At 42.4% G+C, this 19,924-nt stretch overlaps 1 protein-coding gene across 2 annotated transcripts in view; it reads right to left on the reverse strand.

Moving 5' to 3' along the window:
• Positions 1-11,790: 11,790 nt before the first annotated feature.
• Positions 11,791-19,924, reverse strand: part of LOC142259435 (receptor activity-modifying protein 1-like) — a 189,829-nt gene continuing 181,695 nt past the window's right edge. For both annotated transcript variants that reach the window (XM_075331846.1, XM_075331847.1), the window contains exon 4: positions 11,791-15,799. In XM_075331846.1, coding sequence (XP_075187961.1) covers positions 15,544-15,799 — 256 coding nt within the window. In that variant the 3' untranslated portion in view covers positions 11,791-15,543. The remainder of the gene's footprint in view (positions 15,800-19,924) is intronic.

Genomic DNA, 19,924 nt, shown 5'->3' on the forward strand with positions numbered 1-19,924 from the left:
GCTCGCGCATGCGCGGGACCCCAGTCAAAGGCGCCTCCCCCATTGTGATCCAAATCAGTCACATGATAATCAAAAGCGCACGGAGTCTCCACCGCTATCAACTGCGCAAGCGCAGGAAACAGCGGGGACACCACAGATACTGATAACTCTCATTTGCGCATGCATGAGGCCACGGGCAATATTTGTGAACAAAATCAGTCACATGATAGCCCAGGAGGCGTGTTAATCCAAAGCATCACGCAGCCGCAGTGGATCAAATAAAGAACTTAAGGGTCTCACAGTTAAAGCGCCAAGACCAATCACAATGGATCAATTATAGAACTTATGGGTCACACAGTTGCACAATAACATAGAACAATTTAGTCTATTTCAAAGAATTAAAGCGCCAAGACCCAATTTAGGGAGGAAGGTGTACTATCTGGGATCCCGTGCACGTAAGACGAGTAAGACTTAGATTAAAGCATACAGCCTTTTCAGAACACAATGTTTATTTATAGATATTTTCAAAGCGCTATAGACAGCAAGTATCAGGAATAACCGTACCCACCACAGGTAGTAGAAATACAGAGATAATAGAAAATGATAATTGATAACCCCTTAATCAATTCATTGTCCCAGAATTTTTCATAAACAAATGAGTGAATTTAGAAAATCAACGCATATTTCCCAGCAATGTGGGCAACCCAACAAGGGGAGTCTGTCCCATAAGTATGTCATAATGGATTCCACAAACAGTAGGGGCCTACTAACAGTTACGTAGGGAGGAAACAAATCCCGTGCTCGTCTTACGTGCACGGGATCCCAGATAGTACACCTTCCTCTCTAAATTGGGTCTTGGCGCTTTAATTCTTTGAAATAGACTAAATTGTTCTATGTTATTGTGCAACTGTGTGACCCATAAGTTCTATAATTGATCCATTGTGATTGGTCTTGGCGCTTTAACTGTGAGACCCTTAAGTTCTTTATTTGATCCACTGCGGCTGCGTGATGCTTTGGATTAACACGCCTCCTGGGCTATCATGTGACTGATTTTGTTCACAAATATTGCCCGTGGCCTCATGCATGCGCAAATGAGAGTTATCAGTATCTGTGGTGTCCCCGCTGTTTCCTGCGCTTGCGCAGTTGATAGCGGTGGAGACTCCGTGCGCTTTTGATTATCATGTGACTGATTTGGATCACAATGGGGGAGGCGCCTTTGACTGGGGTCCCGCGCATGCGCGAGCGACGCTTACTGGTATCTTTTGTGTCCCCACTCTTTTTCACGCGTGCGCACTTGATAGCGCTTTACACGCATGCGCACTCGTGATCTCAGTCTTGTAGATTGTGGGAGTAGTTGGGTTTCCCACAGCTGATCATGCTTATGTGGGTTATTTAAAACCCTCGCGGACATGCAGCTCCATGACGCCTTCACGGACGGTGGTACATGATTATCAACACAGGATTGTACTGCGATACTACCGATCTGAGTAACGGTGCCATGGATCTGCATGCCTCATATCTTCTTTCTAACAAGTGAGTGTTTTATTCTGCTCTCGTTCCATATGTTTGGTGTAATTTTGTGGTGATCTTTGTTTGTGTGTCTAAATTCTGATAGACTATACTTACTTTCTTAGCCTCCTGATGAACCACATGTAATGTGTGGCGAAACGCGTCGAGGTGGAGACTACTATAATCCATTATTAATGGTCGGCGGTGCACCTTCTTTGAGGGACTGAATATCAAACGCCTTGTGACCCAATTCTGGACACTTTCTTGGATTATTAACTCCTGTATGTGATGTTACGTCTTAGCACCAATGTGCCTGAACAAATATTCAGGAAACCTGAAAGTTAAGTTTGACCTGGCGTGATTCATCAATGTCCGTTCTGTGTACCTTAATGTATCTACTGTCTAAATTGTATCAATTTGTCAAAATATTATGTATGTAAACCCTGTTCTTGATATTCAAGACCAGGGGTGACCTGTATACTGGTCTATTTTGGAGACAAATTGATGGTGTGTGTTTTTTCATTATACACTAAATGGTGTGGTATCATAAACTGTTTTATCTACTTTAATAAAATTGAATATACTTTGGGGAATATTTTGGTTGTATTATACCTATATTATTCCCTAGGCCTAGAGCAATTTTTGAGACTAATAATTGATTTCCCTAAGTAAGGTGGGATTTCTAACAGGGCCTGGTAATTTATCTGTTTGGGCTGAGGAAGCAACTCAGGTGTTCTCCACCAACGATCTTTCAGTAGGGAGTAGTGGACCCACATTAAAAGATTCCTTTAAGGAATTATTAATTAATTATCAAAATAACATTCGATCCTGGTGGGAAATCAAGGGCTTGGAAAATTATCTCAAGCACTAAATAGTACCAAGAGGTCTGAGAATTAATATTCTTCCATCTCCAAGAACCTCTTCTGAACAGTTTTTAGGTCTTTGGCGGAGAGAATCTATAGCATCTTCCTTGAGGTTGATGAATTTATTATTAGAAGAGGAAAAAAAGATTTTCTCAGAGTCTACTGTGGTTTTGAACGCGGTTATAGATAATATCCTGCAGTTCAAAAGTGATCCTGACTTTGTTAGACGAGAAAACATACTACAGACGTCTGTTGAGCTCTTTCAAAACAATCTAAAAGAAAGAAAGCACTCCCAGTTTATAAGAGATCTGGCGGAATTCAAGGAGGACAAGGCCTATCAGCCTCCCAATAGATAACAGGTTGTGCTGTCCTCTTCAGATATCGACACCTCCGACCATAGTCACTGCTAATACCTCTACTGAGTCATCTAATCGTGGGTTACATACATGGCCTGCCCCAAAAAAAACAGAGAAAGAGGAGGGGTGGCCATTTTGGATATCATGTGCCCCCTCACTCTTCCTCTGGTCCCTCTGGATCTTTTTTGGAGCAGAGACAAACAGCAGGGTATTATCCACATACAAGGACACATCAGGCCAGGGGCGGGTATTAAATTTATCTGATTACCTGCTCACGAGCTATGACTATGCGGTCTTGTCAAAGGGGTTAAATTTTATACCCACAAATAGGTTTGATTGTTTTGGTTGGATCAGAGACCTGGAATTGTTTGGTAGAAAATTAAAATGGAAGTTGTTCTTTGAACGTAATAGTCAAGAACAATGTAAAGCCCTTGGGATTCCTGAAGAGGATTACTAATGTTATCAGACTCTTTCTGAACTATTGAGGGATGGTACGAGAAAGAGAGGAGATGGACCATTTACTACCCTTAGGAGACCGAGTAGAAAATCGCCCCCAGTCCAAAATTGTAAGAGTGTAGATATTTTTTTTAAAACTGGTACAGGATGACCTTGCCAAGATCCCACAATTTCATCTAAGCCATGGAGGTTATAATAATAATCTAACTAAGGAAGAATTGGGGGCACTTGATCGGTTGTCAAAAAATGACAATCTTGTGATAAAGCAATCGGACAAGGGGGGAATCTTGTTGTGATGAGTCATTCTAAATATTTAGGGATGTGTCAGACCCTCCTTGGCGATAGGGAAACCTACGAACGGTTGCTTTCTGATCCTACTAAGACCTATGTTGACATCTTACTCACCATCCTGGCCAATGCTAAACAGAATAATTTAATATCATCCAACGAATTTTAATTTCTTATGCCACCTTGTCCTGTCATTCCTGTATTTTACGCCCTGCCTAAAGTGCATAAGGGCCTGGACCCTTTGAAGGGCAGGCCCATTGTGGCAGGAATTAATTCATTGCCCCAGAATATCGGCATCTACAGTGATAGGGTGCTTAGGCCTTTTGTCACATCTTTACCGTCCTATGTACGGGATACCCCACATCTTCTTCAGATTCTTGAGGACATCAATGTAGGCTCAGAAACTATCTTGGCCTCCATTGATGTTGAGGCCCTATATAGTTCCATCCCCCATGATTTAGGAATGCAGGCGGTGAAGTATTTCCTGAAAACGAGATCGGTTGACTGTGATAGGCATAATGCTCTTATTGAGGAGCTATTGTCCTTTACTCTCAACCATAATTATTTTTAATTTAACACCAAGTACTTCCACCAGCTCAGGGGTACAGCTATGGGGAGCCCATGTGCCCCCAGTTATGCTAATTTATTCCTGGGCTGGTGGGAGGAAACAGTGGTTTTTGGGGGGGAGGATGGGGAATTCCATCAATGTATCGGACTCTGGGTCTGATACATTGATGACATCCTCATCTTCTGGTCTGGATCTACTTTTGATTTTGAGCGTTTTGTGGGGGTCCTGAATAAGAATACAGTAGGATTGAGATTCACCTATACATGTGATCCAAGCTGTATTACCTTCCTGGATTTAACTATATCAAAAGATGAGACTGGTAGAATTCATACTGTGACATACCGAAAACCGACGGCCACGAATTCCCTTGTAAAGTGGGAGAGCCATCATCCTCTCCCTCTGAAGAGGGGGATACCTAAAGGGCAGTTTCTGCGGATTCGCAGAAACTGCTCTAGGGAAGTGGATTTTAAAACACAAGCGTCGGACCTATTTGGTAGGTTTCTTGATCGAGGATACCCCAAACGGGTTTTACAGCAATCCTATGCATTTGCTAAAAATACCAGAAGGCATTCCCTGATGACATCAAGGACAAGGACTGCCGACCCTAACGTTATACGTATTATTGGTACCTATGACCAACAGTCTGAATGTGTCTTTTCAATAATCAGAAAACATTGGAATGTGTTGAAGGCAGACAAAGATTTGGTTAAGTTTGTCTCAGGTGCACCATCTATCACGTATAGACGGGGTCGTTCCATAGGGGATAGACTTGTGCATAGTTTGTACCAGGGACCTCGTCCAGTAGGGACTTGGCTCGATAGACAGTTGGTCGGCATGTTCCGATGTGGTAATTGTAGCTTCTGTGACTCGATGGAACAATGTAAGACAGTTAGAAGTGCAGCAACAGGGAAACTATTCTTTTTGCGGGACTTTTGTAATTGTAAGACCATGGGGGTTGTGTACAGGGTACAGGGCAACCTGTACAAGCCCCCTGGATTATGTTGGTAAAATCCTGCGAGAACTTCGGAGACGTGTGGGTGAACACCTGTCAGATGTTCAAAATGAGCGGGACACCCCCATTTCCCGACACATGAATAGTGTACATCATGGGGATACCAAACTTATTCGGTTTTCAGCATTAGAATTAGTTAAACGTAGCCCAAGGGGAGGTGAACTTGATAGAGTACTTTTGCAGAAGGAATCCGCTTGGATTTACAGAATGAGATCCTTAACTCCAGGAGGGCTTAATGAACAACTTTCCTTTAATTGTTTCCTCCCTACGTAACTGTTAGTAGGCCCCTACTGTATGTGGAATTCATTATGACATACTTATGGGACAGACTCCCCTTGTTGGGTTGCCCACATTGCTGGGAAATATGCGTTGATTTTCTAAATTCACTCATTTGTTTATGAAAAATTCTGGGACAATGAATTGATTAAGGGGTTATCAATTATCATTTTCTATTATCTCTGTATTTCTACTACCTGTGGTGGGTACGGTTATTCCTGATACTTGCTGTCTATAGCGCTTTGAAAATATCTATAAATAAACATTGTGTTCTGAAAAGGCTGTATGCTTTAATCTAAGTCTTACTCGTCTTACGTGCACGGGATCCCAGATAGTACACCTTCCTCCCTAAATTGGGTCTTGGCGCTTTAATTCTTTGAAATAGACTAAATTGTTCTATGTAATTGTGCAACTGTGTGACCCATAAGTTCTATAATTGATCCATTGTGATTGGTCTTTGCGCTTTAACTGTGAGACCCTTAAGTTCTTTATTTGATCCACTGCGGCTGCGTGATGCTTTGGATTAACACGCCTCCTGGGCTATCATGTGACTGATTTTGTTCACAAATATTGCTCGTGGCCTCACGCATGCGCAAATGAGAGTTATCAGTATCTGTGTTGTCCCCGCTGTTTCCTGCGCTTGCGCAGTTGATAGCGGTGGAGACTCTGTGCGCTTTTGATTATCATGTGACTGATTTGGATCACAATGGGGAGGCGCCTTTGACTGGGGTCCCACGCATGCGCGAGCGACGCTTACTGGTATCTTTTGTGTCCCCACTGTTTTTCACGCGTGCGCACTTGATAGCGCTTTACGCGCATGCGCACTCGTGATCTCAGTCTTGTAGGTTGTGAGAGTGGTTGGGTTTCCCACAGCTGATCATGCTTATGTGGGTTATTTAAAACCCTCCCGGACATGCAGCTCCATGACGCCTCCACGGACGGTGGTACATGATTATCAACACAGGATTGTACTGTGATACTACCGATCTGAGTAACAGCGCCATGGATCTGCATGCCTCATATCTTCTTTCTAACAAGTGAGTGTTTTATTCTGCTCTCGTTCCATATGTTTGGTGTAATTTTGTGGTGATCTTTGTTTGTGTGTCTAAATTCTGATAGACTATACTTACTTTCTTAGCCTCCTGATGAACCACATGTAATGTGTGGCGAAACGCGTCGAGGTGGAGACTACTATAATCCATTATTAATGGTCGGCGGTGCACCTTCTTTGAGGGACTGAATATCAAACGACTTGTGACCCAATTCTGGACACTTTCTTGGATTATTAACTCCTGTATGTGATGTTACGTCTTAGCACCAATGTGCCTGAAGAAATATTCAGGAAACCTGAAAGTTAAGTTTGACCTGGCGTGATTCATCAATGTCCGTTCTGTGTACCTTAATGTATCTACTGTCTAAATTGTATCAATTTGTCAAAATATTATGTATGTAAACCCTGTTCTTGATATTCAAGACCAGGAGTGACCTGTATACTGGTCTATTTTGGAGACAAATTGATGGTGTGTGTTTTTTCATTATACACTAAATGGTGTGGTATCATAAACTGTTTTATCTACTTTAATAAAATTGAATATACTTTGGGGAATATTTTGGTTGTATTATACATATATTATTCCCTAGGCCTAGAGCCATTTTTGAGACTAATAACTGATAAATTGTCCTTTATTGTTATGGTACTATAGAGGGACGGTGTATGGTAGGATTTAGGCAATATATTGATGGCCATGGCAAATTAAAGTTAAATTTGTCTACATATGTCTATAAGTGAGAAAAGTTTGTTTTTATATCTGTAATCAAAATAAATATAAACACACATCCAAATTGATAGCCACTATATAAATAAAACGGACCAATATGTAGAAAAAAAACTAAGCAAGAAATTTATTGTATAAAGTAAAACACATTTTTTTCTAGATCAAACTGTGAAAAACACTGTAAATTACATTTATACAATGTTTTTAAAAATACTTTCAGAATAACCGTTTCAGTAAATAAAAATTACTGTAAAAGGTAAGATTTCCGAGTTTGTAAAATGAGAAAATGAATATAAATGTTACTATAATACATATTTATTTTAGAAACGTATCCTTTAAAAGGAAACTGGTGAAGACCATAGTTTTCTTTCTAGGTTTTCACCTGCAATCATGACATCTGATATTACTGCTTTCACTTGTAATGGATTATGAGAAATTAAATATTGTGTGTGATTACCTGGATTATTGATTAGCATCAATACTGGACGGCACTATGTGACAGTACAAATCGTCTTACCTCTGTGTTACTCATGTCTCTCCTCCATATTGCTTTGTGTAGATGTGAGGTTCTCAATCTGTGGCTCATGTATTCCAATGAGCAGGTTGGGTCCCAGTCCCAGTGAACCATCAATTTTCCTACAAGTATATACTGTATTTTTTTTATCTATTTTCTATTGCTTTTTATTTGTAGTCCATATGAAGTTCTAATTCTTTTATTCCAATTTTTGTGCATGTGATGTGATAAATAAATGGCTCTTTAGATTTTTTTTTTTCCTGTTTTGGTCTGTTGGATAAACAATTTTATCAATTGGGGCTTTCACACAAATGATGACACCAAAAATGTTTATATTTTATAGATTTTATTAATATTCAGTGAAAATAAAGTGATTTGATTTTTATGTATTTTAATTATTTTTTTATAGTTATTTAACATTTTTAATTAATCCCTTAGGAGACTTAAACATGTGATCGCTAGTAAAATACATTGAAATACTGAGATATTGTGTTGTATAATTACAGATCTCCTATGAAGCCCAACCACAAACATGGCAGACACATAGGCCTTGACTACTATGACAATGTCAAAGATACCCTATTTCCAAACTCAGATGCCACAGTGGCATTTCAAAGGGGTTCTGCTGTTAAGATTGGAGGCAGCTCTGATCACAGCAGTTAAATTTGTGTGCTGGCTAATGGTATGTAAGGATCTAGGTCTAATTGTAGAAGCTACACTTGGGTACTGGCTTTACTATACAGCTGGCACTTATGTTGTATGGAGCCGACTCCAGTTCTGAGCCTACTCCCAGACATTCATCGAGCACTGGGCCATGTGGACTTCCCCAGATGCCATGTGCCCAGCGTTTTCCAAGGTTTGTTTTGTGATGGCACCAGCCCTGCCAATTAGTACATAACATGCCTTTAGAAGCTACTGCGCTGCAGGTGTGTTATATCCAGGCTATTGACCTCTGCTATTGAATGGAATTTTTTTTGCAGCACTTATGTGAATATTTATATGGAACGTCTATAATTTGGATTTCACTCTGAATGCTCTGCAGAGATATAGAATTAAAGATTGCTCTTCGCAGTGGTGATTAATAACTGAGAATTTTGTATGTGAATTCATGGAATATAGATAAAAACTATGAAGAAAAATATAAATTGATGTGGCATGTTTTCTTTTCATCTGATTTTTAGCAGCTTACAGTAATAGCTGCTATTATGGCTATTGCAGATGTAGGCTATATATTTTTTTAGTACACCACAATAATAATTGTGTGAATTGGAGCCCCACTGTATGTCATTATTGCTCTGGGGTACGTGATATTATTTTTTTTGAGCAGAAAGAACTTGGCTTAGAAACCTTAAGACACATTTCTGTAGATGGTGTAAAGCTAGTGACTAGAGATGAGCGGTGTTCGAATCGAACTGTTCGCCAATCTCAAATTCGACCTGTTTTAGGCGATGTTCGAGTTGTTCGACAAACGCGAACACTTAGCTTCAACTTCGACAGTTCGAGGTTATGTTCGATAACGGTTCGATCACCAAAAGCGTAACTGGCTTTTCACAGTAATACTGTCATTCAATGTTAATCCAGTGGAACCTTGGTTAATGAGAACAATCCGTTCTGGGACTGTGCTTGTTAACCAAGTTACTCGTTTAGCAAAGCAAGATTTCCCATAGGAAATCATTGCAATGCAGAGAATTCCTTTCACAACTTGTTAAATGTCCCATCCTGGTCCCCTATTATGCCATTCCACACACGCACAGACACACACAAACACACAAACATACACGTACACACACATATTATGCTCACCTTACCTTCCGTTCTGTCGTCGGCCTCCTGGGACTTGCAGTTTGCTGGTACAAGATGTGTATCGGGTAACCATAGCGACTGATGCCCTAACTTCCGCTGCCAGAGTGCTGACGTCAAAGGCAGGAGCCGCTTGCCTTTGATTGGCCAGCGCGCTGCTTTTGAGTAGTGCCTGACAGAGGGAGGAAGTTCCGGCATCGGTCGCTATGGTTACCCGGTACACATCCTGTAGCGGCGAACTACGTGTATTGGGTAACCATAGCGACGAGGGAGGAACTTCCTCTGTCAAACGCTACTCAAAGGCAGTGCGCTGGCCTATTAGAGGCAAGCGGCTCCTGCCTTTGACGTCAGCGCTCTGTCAGCCTAAGTTCCGGCATCGGTTGCAATGATTATCCGATACACATCCTGTAGCGGCGAACTACGTGTATCGGGTAACCATAGCGACAAGGGAGGAACTTCCTCTGTCAGACGCTATTCAAAGGCAGCGCGCTGGCCAATCAGAGGCAAGCGGCACCTGCCTTTGACGTCAGCGCTCTGTCAGCGGAAGCGGCATCGGTCGCGATGGTTACCCGATACACATCTTGTACTGGCGAACTGCACGTCCCAGGAGGCCGGTGATGGAATGGAAGGTAAGGTGAGCAAATGTGTGTGTGCGTTCGTGTTTGTGTATGTTTGTATGTGTTTGCCTGCCATTGTTTTCAATGGTGTTCGAAAGTGTTCGACGAACGTTCGACGAACACACTCGCCGTTCGACGAACCGAACCGAACTCGAACACTAGGGTGGTGGCTCATCTCTACTAGTGACACTCTTTACTGCCCATCTCTGTAGTGGGTCATCCAGATTCGATAGATTTTGATAAATTTGATCTAATTATACTACTCATTTTGTGATTCTAGAGTTACCTTATGTAGACAGTGAGTCCAATAGTCATTATAATACATGAGATAAAACAAGTATGGACCAAAATTATGTGTTCATGTGCTTTTTCAATATGACTAACGTCGTCCAAGTATACCAGAAACGCGGAAGGATTGCCATGGGTACTTTTAACATGTTGTTATAAACTTTTTTATTTTTAAAATCAATCGTAGTGGTGCAGACATTTTTTCTACTTCTTTTTGTCTTCGATGCTCCACCACAGCATCAACAGCACCCTCCTGCTTTGATATGGACATGGTCAGTGGATATGCAGCATGCTAGCTTTCTTTCTACTTTATCCATTCTCCATTTGTAGTCTTAATTGACAACCAGAGAGATTACGTATTACATTATTTATTTTTCTTACAGATGGCATAAAATAATGGAAACCCGGTTGCAATGTGAGCTAGGTAGGTTAAGGAATGGTGGGAATGATTTATTTTGCTAAGTCAAGTTTTGTTGAACTGTCATCAGTATCGCTGACATTAGAAGGCTCTTCAAAAAGCTATATGCCTTTAATTTAAAGGAACTTCTCAGCAAAAGAAACCCCACTATGGTATTTATCTGTGGTAATCTGTAGACAAATACCCATTTAAATATGTGCAGCAGTCTTATTGGAAGTGCAGCTGAAGGGACAAAATGAAATCATATTCTCCCTGTAGCTGCTCGCCGCCAGTTATCAGGCCAGGATAAGGGCAGTGATCAGTCAGTGCTCACAATACAGGGACCATGCTGTAATCACTCTCCTTGCTGTTTGACTGACATCCTGCTCTGCAGCATGTGTGTTGAACAGGATGTCAGTCAATGTGATTACAATGTGGGGACTAAAGGTGTTACCCATCTAGATCATCAAAGATGTCACACGGGCATCAATTTTCGCACTATTGTGGAGTAGCACCGGCACTGTGACACAGGAAATAAGGTCCATGGCACTGTGTGTTCACCTTCCTGGACTCTCCAGCCTCAATGATAAGTGGAGGGCAGTGCAGGCAGCTGCCTAAAAAGTTAGGCCACTTAGTTGCAGTGGGCGGCAGCGACTAGGGTTGCAGTGGATATCTCGGCCAATGGAGGTGACGTGGGAGGCACAGGTTCCCCTGATTGTGGACCATAAGAACCAGTTATGGTATCTCACCACCTTTGTAAAAGAGAATACACACACAGTGGGGCTAAGCTACTGGGTATGTATGACCACCAGAACGGGCAAATTAGGTGGATGTCCTGGAAGGAGGTCAAAAGAACACCATAGGGTGCCATAAGTATTTTTGAAAATGGTTATGTATTTCATGATTTAAGAGAGAAATTTAATATTGAATTTTTGGAAAACCCCTTTAGCAGTTGGTCAAGTGTATATACTGTAGATTAACTATAAATTCTAAATGTATGTAGTCCTGCGCGTTAAAAAGAATAATACTTTTATTACCCTGAGGTATTTTGATATTGTGTATGCAATCAGAAAAAGGTAACAAATGCCAATAAACTATATAAATACATTTATTACAAGAAAACAAAAAAAAATAAAATAGACATTTTTGAATTTTTAATTATACAAAATAGATTATTCTCTGCTTCATTTAAAGCTATTACAAATTCTGAAATAAAATCGTACACAATTCTGAGGATAATGGCCCTTAAAATAGTATGAGCTCAGCCATATTTTACTTGCATAACACAAACCATTTTGTATTGTACAAAGAAATATTGTCAACCCCCTGAACTACAGTCGGTTTTCAGAATATTCCAAACATATATCTTATGATACAGACAAATGGTTAATATCAGATATTACTCAATGATGACCCTATTCTCATCATCATTAGGTTCTTTCGTATGCCACATTATAAGTGTATTATTTGAGCTTTGGAGAGTGATCTTCAGTGATTCCTCTTCAAATGCATCAGTCATTTAATGGGTTATTTCCATATCGGTCATTCATGGCTGAGACCAGAGTCCTGGTTTTTTTTTGCGGAATTCTAGGAGCCATAAGTGGATAGGGCTCTGGATACAGCCAAGTGGGCTGCACTACTACCGCATTAAGCATTCCTGCTCCGCTCTTTCCAGAATCCCACCCATAGTTGACCAGACATAGACACAGTTACTACCATCTTCGCCATGAGTAACCCTTTAAATGCTGATCAACAATGGAAAAGTGAGCAAACCAGTCCCCACTGAAAATAAGAAGCTAAAATAAACCCTAACTGCTCTGGATTAGCAATGTATCCAACTCCTAGTCATATTAATGGCGAGACCATTTCTATAAAGAAGATCTGCCCTGTAGGTAGCCTATGTTTGAATTAATGAGGATTCCAGAGACCAACTTCTATTTGACATATTAGTCTAAAAGGGGTTGTCCACTTTAGCACATATGTTGGAGACATGATTTTGTGGCATTTATTACTTCAGATATTAATGGTTAGACTTATTAATTTATTAAAGGTTCTTCATCTGTGCCTGTGCAACTTTCTCTCCTTATCTTGTCTTCTCTTCTTCTCGTGTCTAAGGATGGAGGAGCATGTGACCAGTCCTGTTCATCAGCCTTCTCCAATTGAAAAACACTGCATATGGGAGAATTGTTCCTCAATTGGCGGAGTAGATGGACTGGTCTGGTCACACGCTCCCCCGATAGCAGCCGGTTTGTGGACAGGAGAGCTGTGTGGGATAGAGGAAAGTTGCACTAACATGTAGCAGAGAAAAACCTGCAATATTGGTAGGTGCCAAAAAAAACATGTCCCCAAGACATTTCTGAAAATAACGATTACGTAGTCTACCCTTTTAGGTTTCCTTCACACAGTTTTTTTTGTGTTTTTTTAATGAGTTTTTTTGACTTCTAAAAATACTATAAATATTATGCATTCCAATTTTTCAAAAATGTGTACCTTTCTTTTTAATCAGTCATGCTTTTCTTCATATGTTGCTCTTGTGTTACTGAGGTTATGAGAGAACACCGAAAACTAAATACCATATCTAGTGTATCCTGCATTTTAGAAAAATGCCAAAGGACCCCTTCACCCCCGAAAACAAAAACACTTAGAAAGTGTGTGAAATGCCACAAAACAGGACTGTTTTGTAGGGTGTTCACTATTTTCCTATTACCACACCTGTCATTTAGCTTCTCAATTTTCTTCCTTAAATACGCATATTTCTTAAAAAAAACAAAAACAAAAAAAACAACAAAACTCGCTGTGTTTAAACCTCCTTGAGCTTCCTTTATGCACTTTTTGCAAGCAATTTTGAGCCAAAGAAATGAAAGTAAAAAGGCCAGCCATTTTACAAGCCTGTTGGCTTTTTTTTACAGCAGAATTTGTTTAAATGAATATTTTTTCAGTAATAATTTGGTGCCATAATTGCAGATTAAAAAGCAATAAAATTGAAAAGAAACTTTTTTGAACATTCTAAGTCATGTGATTCATAGATCGTGTGATTCTAAGATTATCACATAACTTGTAATATCAAAACTGCAAAATAACATGGACCAAAAATGCAATACACATTAAAGGGAAACTGTCATCAGAATATATCCTATTTTTAATTACGGTATTTGTGTTATATGTATTTTATTTTCCATATTGGAATCTGTATTAAAAATGAAAATAGAAATTTTCACACTGGCCATTCAGGCTTTTTTAGACCCTAACTTCCTATTGTTTCAGGAAACAACACATGTACGTAGCCACAATGGTCTGACCACAACCCTCATTAGTATTGAAGCATCTAATGAGCATGTACAAAGGTTATTGTGAAGGGAAATGGATCAGGGTCATATGGGACATCCCCTATAGTGATTGGATGGATCCTGTGTTATCAGCAGCATACAGAGGTGTTACCTAATCCTGCCTCCGATAATAAGGATTCTGCTGAAAACTCTACCCGAAAGAACAAGACGTGTGAATCTAAAAAAAAGCTAGTGACCTGTATGTAAAAGTACTAATTTTTTTTATATATTTATTAAACATTGTTACATGTAAAAAATGAATTGCCCCCCCCCCCCTTTTTTATACATTTAACACAAAAACATAATTACAACAACAGGTCTTTCTCTAATACTAGCTTTCTTTTTACAAATGAAAAAAAAAAACAACAATGACGATTCATGGAGAAAAATACAATGGTCTGCCTGAAAAGTTACCCAGAGCATTCTGAGATTATGTAGAAAAAAAAGTCACAAACTCAAAAAAGCAAATAAATAGAAAAGATATATCTCTAAAAGAACTGCAACACATGAATTGCATTCACTAATTCTGTATTTTTGCCTCAAACGGATGGTCATCCTTTTAAAAGCTACCTGTGAAGGCATCCTTCAAAGTATTTATTTATTTATTTATTTATTTATTTTTTAAAGTGGACAACTCCTTTAAGCCCTGTTTGCGACTGGTGGTACCTTGTAAAGCCACTACTGTTTTCAGACGGATCTCATCTGCCTGTTTGCACTGTCTTTTTTTTTCTATGCTAAGTTCTAGCTAGATGGCCCCCCGAGGAAGCCCTACGCGAAACGCAGCGTCGGGGCCCCCTGGACAGCTTTACCGCAATTCCTATACTATGGGTGAGCACTTATAACCCCATGTAACCTTGCAACTTGTTGGCTGTAGTGCAGCTTTGATGCACAGCCTATTTAACTAATCCCACTGTATGTGTGGAGTCTTGGGTGCCTGCAATTCACTACACACAAGCAGCACTTTTCCATGCAGCAACTGGGATCCCTGCCTCTACCACCGTATTACAAATACATATTTTAATGTCACATGTACTGTTGTGTCATTGACGCCAGCTTATGGTATACGGTGGGAGGAGGATTCCCAGGCTTACTGGTGTTACTGCAGTGTGTTTAATGACTTGGCTGACCCAGATATCAGCACTATTACGCAAATATCAACTGTATTTGATGTGGGATGTACCTTTTCGCACTATATGCCAGTTGGAACTCTTTTATACTCACCAACTACTCTTATTGTGGTAATTTTGCTGTTCCTTGCACCTCATCCCCATTTTTTTACTGTGTGTTATTTTTATGAATTTTGTATTGAATAATTTTATACCTTTTTAAACATAATTTTGGATCATGACTCCGCTTTTTCTGAGTTTCTAAGTTCTAGCCAGACAGACATTGCAGGGCCAGTCTGAAGACTTGTGTAGGTTGCCGAACTACTGCCACCGATTTCCTTCTCCTTCCCAAGCTTGGTTGTAAGGGTAATCTCCAGCAACGGGGTCTAAATGTTTAGCAGTCTGCATTCTTGTCAAACAATTCCTTCACTGCGTTTGCTTCTCCATACAACCAACCCCGTCATCAGAAGGGTAATAAGTACAGGGATAAAGATGAAAGAGCACAAGATGGGCAGTGGGGGGTCAGCTGGCAGCCGCCCAGTAAGGGCACAGTTTTTAAAATACTTCTTATGAATTTCTGTGAAGAAGTTATCTACTACGTAGTTTGGCCAATAGCATTTCTGATGATAGGCCAGCAGGCTGGTACAATTCGTAACGTCTGCGTAGATCCTGTAGGAGAAAAAGAAACAACATGTCATAGCTACAACAACAATCATGAGACTTATCACTAGTCAGTACCGTGGCATTGTATCCCCCATATATATGGAGCAACTACTACTACCTATATCGGAGGTCCCCAACCTTTCTGGCTTTGGGAGCCACATTCAGCTCTGGGAGAAGGTTGGGAGAGGAATTTCACTCAGAGATGGTCACAAGCCCCATCCAGCTCTTACCAAACTCTGAATAGTGAAGCTCAAAGCTCCCATTACTGGTATAATGACAACAAAAGCTTTTCCACAGAAAACACACGGAGGCAGTGTACAAAGATCCAGGATTTCCTACCTGACCCCCATTTAGATCTGCTCGTCTATGTGGGGCTACTAACAAAAGTCACCATCTGGAGACCTGTTCTTCATAGCGGTTTGCTAGATCTGGTGCTAATGAAAAGGCCCCCCCTTTAGAGCATTTAGCGTGGGGGGACTCATGGGTTCGCGTCGCCTGACACGTTAATTCTTGTTTTTTAATGGTTTTGTATTCATTAATTTGTACATTAATTGTGGTTGGTATGGTCTGTTCTGCACTCTTTCTTCCCCCCCCCACTTTTGTTATGTTTTATGCTACTTACCTTCTAGGTGCTTCTGTAGCCTGTCAGCTGACTGGGCAGATTTGAGCAACAGATACAGGATTGGCTGTTGGCTTTTGGCGGGAAATGCGAATTATATATAGACTGTCATCTGGTGTCAGGTGTCAGTTCTGACAGGAAGCGGATTCAAGCAGCTCCTCACAGGACCAGGATGGAGGATTTGTTGCACCTTATTGCTACCAGAGCAGAGGAGAGTGGGGGAGAGGACTGGCTGAGGAGTATTTTGGAAACTGGAACAGAAGAAGAGTTTCCTGGCGTGGAGAAGGAGGTCGGTGTCATGTCAGCACTGACCGTGGAGAAAGAAGAGGCAGGTTTAACACAGGATAGTGGCTTGACAGACCGAAGGGAGCTGTGCAGGACCTGGAAGCAAAGGAGGCACTTCTCGCCACAGAGAGGTCAAGCGAAAAAGAAGAGCGCACATCGGAGGTCAGCTTCACCTGCGGGACCTTCAGGGCACACCAGCGCTGCAGAGGTCCGGAGTTCTGTCAGGAGAAGCCAGGAGACGAGCGCCGTGCCGGAGGGTACAGTGGGTGAGAGCACTACTGAGAGCATTAATGTTATGTTGGGTGAACAGATGCTTGATGCTGATAAAGCTACAGGCATGCTGTGCTTGTTTAATAAGTTTGTGGATTTCTTGAATAAAGCTGGGTTTACACACTGAGACTTTCTAGCGATCCAACCTGCGATCTCAACCTAGCCGGGATCGCTACAAAGTCTCTGGTGAGCTGTCAAACAGGCAGACCTGGCCAACGACCTAACAGCGATCCGGACCTGCAGAGCGACTAGCTGGTCGTTGGGGACGTGTCAAAAAAGCAGGTGAACTTCACCCGACTTCATTTAATGCCGCGCGGCTCTGTGTGCCGTGTAAATAATTAAATAATTAAAAAATCTGGCGTGCGGTCCCCCCCTATTTTAATACCAGCCAGATAAAGCCATACGGCTGCAGGCTGGTATTCTCAGGATGGGGAGCCCCACGTTATGGGGAGCCCCCCAGCCTAACAATATCAGCCAGCAGACGCCCAGAATTGCCGCATACATTAGATGCGACAGATCTGGGACTGTACCCGGCTCTTCCCGATTTGCCCTGGTGCGTTGGCAAATCGGGGTAATAAGGAGTTATTGGCAGCCCATAGCTGCCAATAAGTCTTAGATTAATCATGTCAGGCGTCACCCCGAGATACCTTCCATGATTAGTCTGTAAATTACAGTTAAAAAACACACACCCGAAAAATCCTTTATCAGAAATAAAAAACACTAACAAATTCCCTCATTACCAATTTATTACCCACAACAAAGCCCTCCTTGTCCGGCGTAATCCACGGTCCTCCAGCGTCGCATCCAGCTCTGCTGCATGCAGGTGACAGGAGCAGCAGAAGACACAGCCGCTCCTGTCACCTCCACGCAGCTAATGAAGAGAGCCGTGTGATCGGCTGAGCTGTCACTGAGGTTACCTGGATCCAGCGGTGGATGCAGCGGTGGCCGCGGGTAACCTCAGTGACAGTTCAGCTGATCGCGCTACTCACCGCCACTCCTGTCAGCTCCACACAGCAAATGAGGTGAGTAGCGCGATCAGCTGAGCTGTCACTGAGGTTAATCGCGGCCACCGCTGGATCCAGTGACAGCGGGTAACCTCAGTAACAGCTCAGCTGATCGCGTTACTCACCTCATTTGCTGGTGATTTCCCCCCCTCTCTCATACTCACTGATCCCCGATCACCGGCGCTGCACGGCGTTCACACTGCTCCGGCGGCTTTTCCTTTTTTGAAAAAGCCGGCCGCTCATTAAACAATCTCGTATTCCCTGCTTTCCCCGCCCACCGGCAAATGTGATTGGTTGCAGTGAGACACGCCCACACGCTGAGTGACAGCTGTCACTGCACCCAATCACAGCAGCCGGTGGGCGTGTCTATACTGTGCAGTAAAATAAATAAATAAATAATTAAAAAATCCGGCGTGCGGTCCCCCCTATTTTAATACCAGCCAGATAAAGCCATACGGCTGCAGGCTGGTATTCTCAGGATGGGGAGCCCCACGTTATGGGGAGCCCCCCAGCCTAACAATATCAGCCAGCAGACGCCCAGAATTGCCGCATACATTAGATGCGACAGTTCTGGGACTGTACCCGGCTCTTCCCGATTTGCCCTGGTGCGTTGGCAAATCGGGGTAATAAGGAGTTATTGGCAGCCCATAGCTGCCACTAAATCCTAGATTAATCATGTCAGGCGTCTCCCCGAGATTCCTTCCATGATTAATCTGTAAGTGACAGTAAATAAACACACACACACCCGAAAAAATCCTTTATTAGAAATTAAAAACACAAACACATTCCCTCTTTACCAATTTATTACCCACAACAAAGGCCTCCATGTCTGGCTTAATCCACGGTCCTCCAGCGTCGCATCCAGCTCTGCTGCATGCAGGTGACAGGAGCAGCAGAAGACACAGCCGCTCCTGTCACCTGCACGCAGCTAATGAAGAGAGCCGTGTGATCGGCTGAGCTGTCACTGAGGTTACCTGGATCCAGCGGTGGATCCAGCGGTGGCCGCGGGTAACCTCAGTGACAGCTCAGCTGATCGCGCTACTCAACTCATTTGCTGCGTGGAGCTGACCGGAGCGGCGGTGAGTAGCGCGATCAGCTGAGCTGTCACTGATGTTACCCGCGGCCACCGCTGCATCCACCGCTGGATCCAGGTAACCTCAGTGACAGCTCAGCCGATCACACGGCTCTCTTCATTAGCTGCGTGCAGGTGACAGGAGCGGCTGTGTCTTCTGCTGCTCCTGTCACCTGCATGCAGCAGAGCTGGATGCGACGCTGGAGGACCGTGGATTACGCCGGACAAGGAGGGCTTTGTTGTGGGTAATAAATTGGTAATGAGGGAATTTGTTAGTGTTTTTTATTTCTAATAAAGGATTTTTCGGGTGTGTGTTTTTTAACTGTAATTTACAGATTAATCATGGAAGGAATCTCGGGGAGACGCCTGACATGATTAATCTAGGACTTATTGGCAGCTATGGGCTGCCAATAACTCCTTATTACCCCGATTTTCCAACGCACCAGGGCAAATCGGGAAGAGCCGGGTACAGTCCCAGAACTGTCGCATCTAATGTATGCGGCAATTCTGGGCGGCTGCTGGCTGATATTGTTAGGCTGGGGGGCTCCCCATAACGTGGAGCTCCCCATCCTGAGAATACCAGCCTTCAGCCGTATGGCTTTATCTGGCTGGTATTAAAATTGGGGGGGACCTCACGCCGGATTTTTTAATTATTTATTTATTTATTTTACTGCACAGTATAGACACGCCCACCGGCTGCTGTGATTGGGTGCAGTGACACAGCTGTCACTCAGCGTGTGGGCGTGTCTCACTGCAACCAATCATATTTGCCGGTGGGCGGGGAAAAGCAGGGAATACGAGATTGTTTAATGAGCGGCCGGCTTTTTCAAAAAAGGAAAAGCCGCTGGAGCAGAGTGAACGCCGTGCAGCGCCGGTGATCG

Source organism: Anomaloglossus baeobatrachus (assembly GCF_048569485.1).
Source record: "Anomaloglossus baeobatrachus isolate aAnoBae1 chromosome 7 unlocalized genomic scaffold, aAnoBae1.hap1 SUPER_7_unloc_4, whole genome shotgun sequence".
NCBI lineage: Eukaryota > Metazoa > Chordata > Amphibia > Anura > Aromobatidae > Anomaloglossus > Anomaloglossus baeobatrachus.